Source organism: Corylus avellana, chromosome ca6, assembly GCF_901000735.1.
Source record: "Corylus avellana chromosome ca6, CavTom2PMs-1.0".
In the NCBI taxonomy this organism is placed as follows: Eukaryota; Viridiplantae; Streptophyta; class Magnoliopsida; order Fagales; family Betulaceae; genus Corylus; species Corylus avellana.
This window is the reverse complement of record NC_081546.1, coordinates 13286148-13297023: the sequence shown is the minus strand read 5'-3', so window position 1 is coordinate 13297023 and position 10876 is coordinate 13286148. Positions and strand designations below refer to the sequence as shown.

The following is a 10876-nucleotide window of genomic DNA, read 5'->3' as shown; positions in this document are numbered from 1 at the left end:
TCCCCTTGACAAAAGAAATACCTAACACTGCAAATACTGGGGATTAGAAAGAGCAGTAAAGAAAAGAGTTTAAATTTGATAACAAATCCCATGTTAAATGCTTACGTTCAATCACAACTCCAATTGTCAATGAATCTAATGGGCTATGCTTGAGAGCAAATTCAACACACTGATATTGCCTTCTTCACGTGCTTTCATCTAGTTATACAAGCACCCACATCCACTAAATGTGAAATATGAATGATATATATATATATATATATAGAGAGAGAGAGAGAGAGAGAGAGAGAGAGGAACATCAATATTCAAAAACATATGAAATAACTCCTGCACAATAGTCTTGTGGAAATATTGATGTAAATTTACATTGTGAGTAACCAAATCATATTCTGACAAATTCTGGGTTAACACAAGCTTTGATCAGGACAAACATTATTAATCCATCAGTGGAAGTTTAAGAAAGGTGTAACTGCATCAAAGAACAGCAGAGGTTGTCATATAGGATTTGATTTTTGATGTTTATACATACACTCTTGCCTTTTTCGAACATGACTGAGTCATTGTTTCTTGAGTAAGGCTCTCAAGTGTGGTTGAAGACTAGTAGAATTTGTAGCCATCTGAACCACATAAGATAGATCTCCACCAATTAACTGAAAATCCCGGGTTATTTCTTTCACCTGAGCAGCAGAAGACAAAAGCAACATTGATTATTCAGCAGATTTTTAATCGAGGGAAAATTTATTTTTCTTACCAAAGCATCCAAACTTCTTTAATATGAATTAACAACCATCAGCAATTTCTAGTCAGAAAATAATTTGTTCTAGGATCTAGATTAATCAAGATCAACACACAGAGACATGCATAACTTGTACAAGTTTATAATTCTCTATTTCCAAAAGGCCTTTTGATAGAGTAGGAAATGAGGGTTCCCGCAACTGGTCTACTTTAGAAAAAACTCGAAATTTTCTTCCTATTGAATAAAAACCTCGTCTTCGGAAGAATTTATACAGGCCAGCCAAAGTCTATCTTCTACGTAAGAATGCCGGTTCACCATTAGGAAAATTTTCTCAGTAAGAAATTAAGAAAATATGGTCACTAGCTTTATATGTGTCTTAAAATGACCTTCAACATCACTCAGAATGTCACCTGGTATACAATCCTCATTCCCCCATGATTGTTCCATGACTCAATATAGATCTTCGCCAGTGTTCTCTCTATCTCTTAAACCCCCACCACCCCCCCAAAAAAAAAAGATTTCAAATCCTGCATATTTGTACCAAATACGTACATAAGCTTGCATTTCTAAAGTTTCTTTGCTCATTTTTAAGCCATCCATTTACAATGGTCATCTTAGTGACAGTTAACTGTCGTTAGCACTGTCATATATATACACTTTAACAGTAAAAAATTGACACTAACCAGACTTCTATCTATAATTATTATGGAATAAGAAACCATCATATAACTTCATGTATCACTGAGGCTGATACAAGCATAGGATACAAAAAATGCTAAATTTATCACCCAATAGATATACAATATCAATTAAGTTGAACAGTCTGATTTGCCTGTGCGAAATATAGAAAGGATGTGGGAGGGTAGAATATAACTAGGAAAGAATGGAAGTGGGTGGCTTATATGGTTACCAAAAGTTGATTACAAAAATGACAAACCATTTCCAAGTCCTAAGATTTTGAATGGGAAAAGTGATTACAAACACAAGCTCACATCTTTTAGAAGCAAAAGTACAGAGATTAGTGCATGTGGTTCAATTCAACTCTAGTAACATGCAAAACTTATCTTACAGGCAAAACCTAGGATGCAAGTGAACAAAACTTAGCAGTAACAGTAACTACCAGTTTCAAATGTTCACTCTAGTTATTTATTAAGAAAATGACATTTTTGTAATAGCTAAAACAAACAGATCTATATACTCTGCTTAAGGTAAATGCCTTAGGTCATCCTTCTGTATCACATATACCCCCCAATTGTCCAAATGTGCAGATGAATAGTGAGGAAAAAGGGAAATAGTTCCTGGGTTCCAACAAGGCCTGCAACACCATCGATGGAAGGGGTTATTGAAGAGACCGTCGCCCAAAGCATACCGAAAAGCCAAGTAAGCAACCCTATTAGCCAGAAAAGGACAATCTAGAGTGACTTGCAAAAAACCCTTAAACTGATTTTCAGTTGTGATGGTTCACAGAACGCCATGAGTATGCAAGAGGTACAAGTACAATCACCTTTAATATTCAAACCTCAAACGAACTGGAAGTCATAGTTGTTGGATGCAAGCAATCCTGGGCATATAACTATTCAAAGATCAAATCAAGTGCAAATCTTTTAGGTATTTTCTATCTCCAGGTCAAGAGAAAGAGCTTAAATTTCTCTGCACCAGATCGCCATCTTCACAGTGGCAAAACAGAGTTGTCATATAAGTGTTAAGTTGTTCTGGAGAGAACTCATTCAATTTGTACAAAAATAAATAGTAGGATATTTTTACTCGAAATCCTAAAAATGTAGCATTATACAAGACTACAATGATTAGCATAAATTACCTTGGAAGCATTGCCCACAATTGCACTTTGAAGCTTTATGACTTTCTCTTCTGCATTATGTGTCCCTTTCTGGAATGGAGATCATATCATTACCACATTTATCCACAAACAAACAAGAAATAATGCATGCACAGATATATAGGCATAAATACCACTCCTCTCACACAAACATAAGGAGATCAAAATAAACGGGAATAGAAAAGCAATTAGAATGTAATACTATTAACTATATCAACAACAACGAAAAGCTAGTTCAGAGAAACAAAGCAATATAGAAGCTTTCAATGTCAAAACAATATAAAGAATGGCAGAATTATCATTTGATATACATACGCATTCATCAAAGAATAATGGAGAAACTTCACTTGACCCTCTCAAACTACCACCCTATTTGCAATATCCCCCAAACTTTGATAACTTGCAATGTCCCTCCCCCCCCCACTCCCTCAAATTTTTTTTTTTTTTTTTGATAACGTAGGAGAACTTTACTCAGATTAATTGCACGTCGCAAACGCATACTATACAACAATCCTCATCATTAATCAAACTCCTACGGGTAACTGACCCCACCCGCTAGAACCAGCCCCCCTCAAATTACCTAACCCTTTCACTTAACTCCTTCCATTAGGGTTTTTATTTAAATCCAACCCAGGCCTTGGGTCAAGGGCAAGGAAGTTTTATTTTAAAGAAAATATAAGAGTATAATTGCATTTTCACACATCTCATATAAGGTATAATGGACATTTTACGTCATGTGTTGGTCAGGTAATGCGTTTGTCATCCAAATTAACAGAAAATCCTAATTGCGGGTGCTAAGTGAAAGGGTTAGGTTGTTTTGGGAGGAGGAATTACAACTTCTTAAAATTTGGCAAGACTCTGTAAATAGGATGGTAGTTTCAAAGAGAGGGAGGGATGGTAAATGTAGTTTCCCCAATGTTGAGAAATAATCCCACATTGCCTGTGGACAAGACCTTGGGCATGTTTATAAAGAATGGGCAACCATCTCTTATTGAACCGGTTTTATGAGATGAGTTAAGTCCATGAATTTCTTCATGGTATCAGAGCCTACCGCAGGACAAATGGGGCCCACATTACTTATCCCATGGCAAGGATCAGGAAAAATACCGGCCTGCACGTGAGGGAGGGTGTTGAGAAATAATCTCACATTGCCTGTGGATAAGACCTTGGGCATGTTTATAAAGAATGAGCAACCCTCTCTTATTGAACCAGTTTTATGAGATGAGTTGAGCCCATGAATTTCTTCACCCAAGAATAATACATGTGAACTACGAATTTCTTGTTACATAAACTTGGTTTTTTCATTGATGTTAATTTAGAATTCAAGGATAAGTACGCTTAAACCAAACACTAAAAGTGGCTGGAAAAGGCTACTTTTGACTCCTTATCAATGATTAGCAACAAACCACTCTTCTGACGTTAGTAATATTAATGTTGATCAAGAACAATATAATGCAATGTAAAGAGTTAGAAGAGGGACACCTGTTAGCCTCCAAATAAATTAAGGAAGGCTTACAAAGCAGGCACTGCCATTTGCTTTACAAAGCAAAAGGGCTATTCATTATCATCCTACAGGCCATGCAATGTATTAGCAACCCAAGAAATACTACATCTATAAATAATTCATGGAGAGACATATCACATACTAGAAATGGGGGATGCTTAAAATTGAGGATAATTTCAAACTCAACAATAGTGGGCATCCAGAAAATCTGTCACAAATGTACTGGGTTATCAGAAACTATCCTGGTCATGCCATTTGCTTTTTCCAAATATGTAAGGACTAGATAGCTAGCTAGGTTTTTTGAGTCATAGAATCTAGCATCAAGAATGAAGTGAAGTAATTACTGCTCCACTTTGATCCATCAGTTAGAATTTTTTTTATTGGGCTTCCATTGATTGTTAGTTTTTGTTTGCTAAAACAGGTTGGACACACTACCTAAAATGACAAGGGCAAAAGTTATTGAGTTTATGTACCTTAGTTGCGTGAATTGAATTCCTACTAGGCATGGTAAACAGTATGTAGGCTTCTAACCTATTAAGGTTAGGCCTCTCTGATGGATTGACTATATATGGTTTTTTATATATAGGCTAGGTTCCTTCCTCTCCATATACAAAAAACCTATATTCTCCTTAGCGAGAGAATTTGACTGTTAAATCACAACTTGTTCAAAAAGCTTAAGCTTATAAAAAATAGCAAATTTAATAATTTAATTAATATTCTAACACTCTTCATCGCGTATAGGTCTAAACTTTTCCTTAATAAATGAGGCCCAACACATAAAATATTTAATTGAAGAGTAATGCTACACACACTCCTACTTCTTCACACTTATTTCCACACTCTCTTAGGTAGCTTTTAAAATCACCATTAGATTAAAATTCAATAAAGATTTTAATCTAATAAGTGTGACAATGGGTGTGGAGAAATAGGAGTGAGTGTAGTATTAGTCATAAAAGAATAAAAGAGATAAGGTTCGAAGACCTTTGTTCTTATACATGTTAAATCATCACATTTTTCAAAAAAGCTTAAGCTTATACCATATAGTAAATTTAATTACTTAATTAATATTCTAACCAGGACCCCGCCACCTTCAAAAAGGAACATGGACGGGAAAATCCAGCTGCTAGTATTAATTCACAATACTTCTGTTTCAACAATAGAAAGGAGATGGCATCTGCAGTATTCCTAATTGACAGTTTCAGTGTCTTTGCAAGTGAGCAGCGATCGTTCGGAAAACGAGTCGACATGGAAATTGTTCTCTGTTTGTATTCTAGTTTTCTGGGATGTTTATTATTGTTCTAACAATCTTCATTGATAGTACCATGAAAAAAAAAGAATAAATGGGCAGGCATAAAATGAGTTGTAGTGAGTGAGAAAGGTACCAAGACTTCAACAAGGCCAGTGCTTTGAGCAATGACAACTTCGATGGAACCATCGGGTCTGGGGCGCCAGTATCCGCTCTCGGCGTGCATTGGCTCCCCGGAGGCGAGCTTCCAAGTCTTCTGGGTGTAAGCGATGACGGGCTTGCTAGAATGGTGGGAGAAATGGAGCTCTTCGCCGTAAGCGAAGGAATTGATGGTGGGAAAGCCACCCTCTCCTTGGCCTCTCCACCTCCCCAGCAAGTACGATATTCCTTCTATTCCCGGGTGTACGGCCACTACATCTCCTGATGGTTCCATTTTCTCCGCCTTTGGGATAATACACAATATCCCAAGTCACCAATGCTATTTCTCTTCCTTCTTCGTAATTACCTCCCCCTTGCAATATTAATTAAGGGTTAAATACCTCATACCCCTATAAGGTTTGTCAACTTTATTTTTTTTTCTCTTTGGAGTTTTATTTTTATCACAGGATTCCTATGGGGTTTTGATAGAGGACCAATTTAGTCCATCCGTTAGTTGACCGTTAAGACTGACACGTGAACCAATCAGATGTTGACACGTGACATCTATTTAAATTTTTTTAATTTTTTTTAAATTAAAAAAAAATTGTATTTAAAAAAAAAAAAAAAAAAGGAAAAAACTGGGGGTGGCTCAGTGGGTACTGGGGGTGGTTTCGGCCATCCCCTTGGAGCCCAAGGGGGTGGCCGAGCCCAAATGGCCAAGAGCCACCCCCAATTTTTCCTTTTCTTTTTTTTTTTTAAATACATTTTTTTAAAAAAATTAAATATGTGTCACGTGTCAATATCTGATTGGTCCACGTGTCAGTCTTAACACTCAACTAACAGATGGACTAAATTAGTCCTTTATCAAAACCCCAGGGGGATCCTGTGATAAAAATGAAACACCAAGAGGAAAAAAAATAAAGTTGATAAATCCTAGGGGGATTTGAGATATTTAACCCATTAATTAAATGCTTAACACTCAACAAATTATAATTTTAGATAGGAAGTAGGAGTGTCAATGCGGTTACGGTTAGTGATTATTAGCAAAAACCGCTAACCGTAACTGCCTTAGCGGTTAGCAAAATATTAAATTTCGCTAACTGTGGTTACGATACTAACCGCCGGTTAGTGGTTAGTAAAACATGTAACCGCCCGCTATAACCGCTTTTTCAAAATTGGGCATTTTGGGCTTTTTTTGAGATTTTTTTTTGGCTTTTTTGGGCTTTCTCAAGATAAACATATAACCAATTTTCAATTTTGGGCATTTTTTATAAAAGTGCAGAGGGGCGCAACCAAAATACACGAGAAATATAAATAGAGAGCGCCTAAGAGGGAGAAAAGTGAAAAAGAAAGTCAGAAAAACTAATCACTAAAGAAGCTAATCAAACGGCCGTCCAAGAGTAAAGAGTAAAAAAGAAAAAATGAATAAGTTCCTCTAAAGTCCTAGTGGAATTTTCAAACCATCTAGCATTTCTTTCGCTCCATAAACACCACATAAGACAAAGAAGAATCATTTTCCACACAACCGCACTTCGAGAACGCCCTCCCGTCCACCAGCAATCAAACAAGTTTCTTACCCTGCAAGGCTTAACCCAAAACAACCCGAACCAACTAAAAATAGTATGCCAAAGAGCACTTGCAATCTCGCAGTGAAGAAGAAGATGATCGACTGACTCTTCGTTCTTCTTACACATACAACACCATTCCACTACCACAAAGTTCCTCTTACGCAAATTATCGTGAGTCAGAGTTTTGCCGAGGGTCGCAGCCCACCCAAAAAAAGCCACTTGCAACAGCACCTTAGTACACCAGATACTCTTCCAAGGAAACACCTCATGGTCAAAGTTAGACTAGGCCTTATAGAACGACTTCACCTCGAACTTACCCTTCTTGGACAAGGACCAACGAATACGATCCACAATACCAAGGGAGATCTTACAATAGTACAATCGATCAAAGAAAGAAACTACCATATCCATTTCCCAATCCTGAACAGGACGCACAAAAATGACATTCCACTCGACAACCCCATTCCTCCAAGTAAAGTTATCCTTCACCCAAGCTTCTTTGAATCTAGCAATACTAAACAGGGAAGGAAAGGCATGCTTCAAAGATTGTTCCCCACACCAAATATCATGCCAGAAACGAACTTTTGAACTCACCCCCACCTCAAACCAAATACCTTTGGCAAAAAAGTTCCAACCTTGTCGGATATGCTTCCATAAACCCACGCCATAAGAACCCGAAACCTCCTTCGTACGCCACCCACCATCCTGCTCTTCATACTTGGCTTTAATAATCTTGTACCAAAGAGCCTCACTCTCATTCGCATATCTCCAAAGCCATTTCCCTAAGAGAGCTTGGTTAAACTTATGCATCTTCCGAATGCCAAGACCACCAGAACGCAAGGGATGACAAACTTGATTCCAGCTTACAAGATGCAACTTAGGCTCATCTCCCATCCCTCCCCACAAGAAATCTCTTTGGACTTTCTCAAGTCTTTTTGCTACACTCATAGGAATAGGAAATAGAGACAAAAAGTAAGTCGGAAGATTAGACAACATACTCTTAATGAGAGTTAATCGGCCTCCCTTAGAAAGATACATTCTCTTCCAACCAGCCATCTGACGCTTCGTCTTTTCAGTCACATTATTCCACATAACCGTATCCTTATACGACACCCCAAGAGGCAGACCCAAATACTTCATAGGCAAAGCAGCAACACTACACCCAAGGATATTAGCTAAAGCCCAAATGCTCTCCACCTCACCACAATTACTGACTTTCTAAGAGTAACTCTCAAACCTGAAACAGCTTCAAAACATAAGTGTATAAGGCGCACATAACAGATTTGCTCGGGAGAACAGAGTATCATCAGCGAATAAAGAGTGAGAAACCACCAACTCTGAGAAGACCCTTTCTCCCACAGAGAAACCAGTCAAAAGGCCTAGCTCAATAGTCGTATTCACCATCTTACTCAATGCTCCATAACAAGCACAAAAAGTAACGGAGAGAGAGGATCCTCTTGCCGAATTCCCCTCAAACTGTTAAAAAAACCTTCCGAAGAACCATTCACAAGAATAGAGAATCTTACCGACGAAATACACCTCTATCCAAGCCCTCCACCTCTCACCGAAACCGCAACGATGCAGCAAATACAGAACAAAGTCCTAGGTTTACGTGGTCATAAGCTTTTTCCAAGTCCAATTTGCATAGAACACCTGACACCCCTGATCTCATATGACTATCTACACATTCATTTGCAATGAGCACAGAATCTAAGATTTGACGACCACCGATGAAAGAATCTGAAGAGTTGGAAATGATCTTACCCAAAACAGTTCTCATCCTATTGGCAAGTACCTTGGAAACAATTTTGTACACTCCTCTCACCAAGCTAATGGGCCGAAAATCCTTCATCTCCACCGCATCCGCCTTTTCTCGGAATCAAGGAAATAAAAGTTGCATTCAAGCTCTTCACCAACTGACGTCTTCAATGGAATTCAGCAAAAACAGCCATAACATCATGTTTTACTACACCCCAACAAGCTTGAAAGAAAGCCATGGAGAAGCCATCCGGACCCGGTGCCTTGTCACCCTCCATACCTTTTACCACCTCTCATACCTCATTTTCCTCAAAATCTCTTTCTAACCAATTATTTTCCTCCTCATCAATGGACAAAAAAGATTGGTTATCCATTCTAGGTCTCCAAGTGCTTCGCTCTGAATATAAGCTTTGATAGAACTGCACAATATGATCTTTTACCTCAGTGGGATCGTCGGACAAGACACCATTGATACGAAGCACTTCCACACGATTATACCTGTAATGAGAATTAGCCACCTTCTAAAAAAACCGATTATTTCGATCCCTCTCCTTCATCCACAAAGCTCTCGACTTTTGACGCCAATGAATTTCTTCACACAACAAGGTATTCTCCAATTCTTTCGACATATCCGCCTTTTTAAGCTTCTCCTCCTGAACTAAGCCCCTCAACTCTGCCAAAGCATCCAACTCCTGAATTCCTTCCAACAACTCCTTTTTTTTCCTCCCAATGTCACCAAACCCCTCCTCATTCCACTTTTTCAAATCCAGCTTAAGGGATTTCAGCTTATTAGCTAAAACAAAGCTAGGTAAGCCCTCAAACAAATATGACCCCCACCAAGACTTGACCTTGTCAACAAACCCTTCAGATTTAAGCCACATATTCTCAAATTTAAAACACTTGTTATCTCCGCAAGGAGCCCCACAATCCAGTAACAAACGGAAATGATCGGAGAGTAGACGTTTAAGTCTTCTTTGTGACACCGCTGGGTAATGGTCCTCCCAATCTGAGGAGAGTAAAAACTGGTCAATTCTAGACCAAATCTCATTCTCTTGATTATTCGACCAAGTAAATTGACCCCCCACCAACGGAATATCCACCAAACCATTTTCAGATATAAAGTCCGAGAAATCCATCATGCCTGTAGTATAGTAAGGGACACTAGAACGCTCACTAAGAAACCGGACAATATTAAAATCCCCACTAAAACACCAAGGGACCTCCCACATATTCACCAAACCCGCCAGCTCCTCCTCCCAAAGGACCATTCTCTCCACATCATCATTCGGGCCATACACAAAAAAAAAAAATTTTAAAAAAAAAAATAATAATAATAAAATCAACAATATTGAGTCAACATTAATTTCCCAATGCCTGAAACAAATTTAATACGCAAATCTTCTTATCTGTTGTAAAATACCAACAGACTATCTATTTCCATTCAATAGAACATTAAATTTGTAGTTTAATTACTTGCAAGACTCTGGTTTTGACAGTATTTATTTTCCCATCAACTAATAAATAGAACTTTGTGCAATTAAATATCTAAGCAAGTTGAAATTTTCCAGATTAGGTAGAATCATAATCTCCTTGAAGTTCTGAATTTATCCCCCACTGCTCTTGTAATTTGGTCTTGCACCAATTATGTCTATTGGATTTAACTTTGTGCAATTAAATGTGTAAGCTACAAATTGCAGTTCCCATTAAAGTTCTGGATTTATCTCCCTAGTTCTCACAACTTGGTCTGGCAACAATTATCTCTATTAGAGCAAATTTGCTCAATAATTCCATTAGGCAGAATTATTGAGCTTTGTTAGCTCACGCCATACTGAAAACAGTTAAGCAGTATGGCGTGAGCTTAATAATTCTTCTCCAAGGAATTGCTCTTCTACGGTATGGCGTGAGCTAATAAATGAAATGGTCTAATTTCCATTAGACCATTTCATTTATTAACCTCTTTGTCTTTTTTTTTTTTTTTTGCCATTTATTATAGCAATTAGTGATGTTAAAAGCAAAAGCTGCACAAGCACAAAAGTTTCAAGCAATACCTCAAATACAAAACAAACATTTAAAGTTTGGAAAATCCAGG

General features: G+C 37.8%; 2 protein-coding genes across 2 annotated transcripts; both read right to left on the bottom strand.

Annotated features, from left to right (window-relative positions):
- Positions 1–300: 300 nt before the first annotated feature.
- LOC132184754 (peroxynitrite isomerase Rv2717c) lies at positions 301–5809 on the bottom strand. Its single transcript, XM_059598496.1, has 3 exons — positions 5460–5809; positions 2556–2624; positions 301–677 (listed from the first exon to the last, which is right to left on the bottom strand). Exons 1-3 carry the CDS (start codon positions 5754–5756, stop codon positions 558–560), a joined length of 486 nt encoding a protein of 161 aa, XP_059454479.1. The 5' UTR covers positions 5757–5809; the 3' UTR covers positions 301–557.
- A 3499-nt stretch (positions 5810–9308) lies between these two features.
- LOC132185205 (uncharacterized) lies at positions 9309–10055 on the bottom strand. The gene has a single exon (XM_059599010.1). The coding sequence runs from the start codon at positions 10053–10055 to the stop codon at positions 9309–9311; it is 747 nt and encodes a 248-aa protein (XP_059454993.1).
- Positions 10056–10876: the final 821 nt, after the last annotated feature.

Coding starts and splice junctions, on each gene's coding strand:
- LOC132184754 (XM_059598496.1), bottom strand. CDS start 5,756: ATGGAACCATCAGGAGATGTAGTGGCCGTACACCCGGGAATAGAAGGA. Junction 2,625..5,459: donor CTGGCCTTGTTGAAGTCTTG/GTACCTTTCTCA, acceptor TCTCCATTCCAG/AAAGGGACACATAATGCAGA. Junction 678..2,555: donor TTGTGGGCAATGCTTCCAAG/GTAATTTATGCT, acceptor TCTGCTGCTCAG/GTGAAAGAAATAACCCGGGA.
- LOC132185205 (XM_059599010.1), bottom strand. CDS start 10,055: ATGGTCCTTTGGGAGGAGGAGCTGGCGGGTTTGGTGAATATGTGGGAG.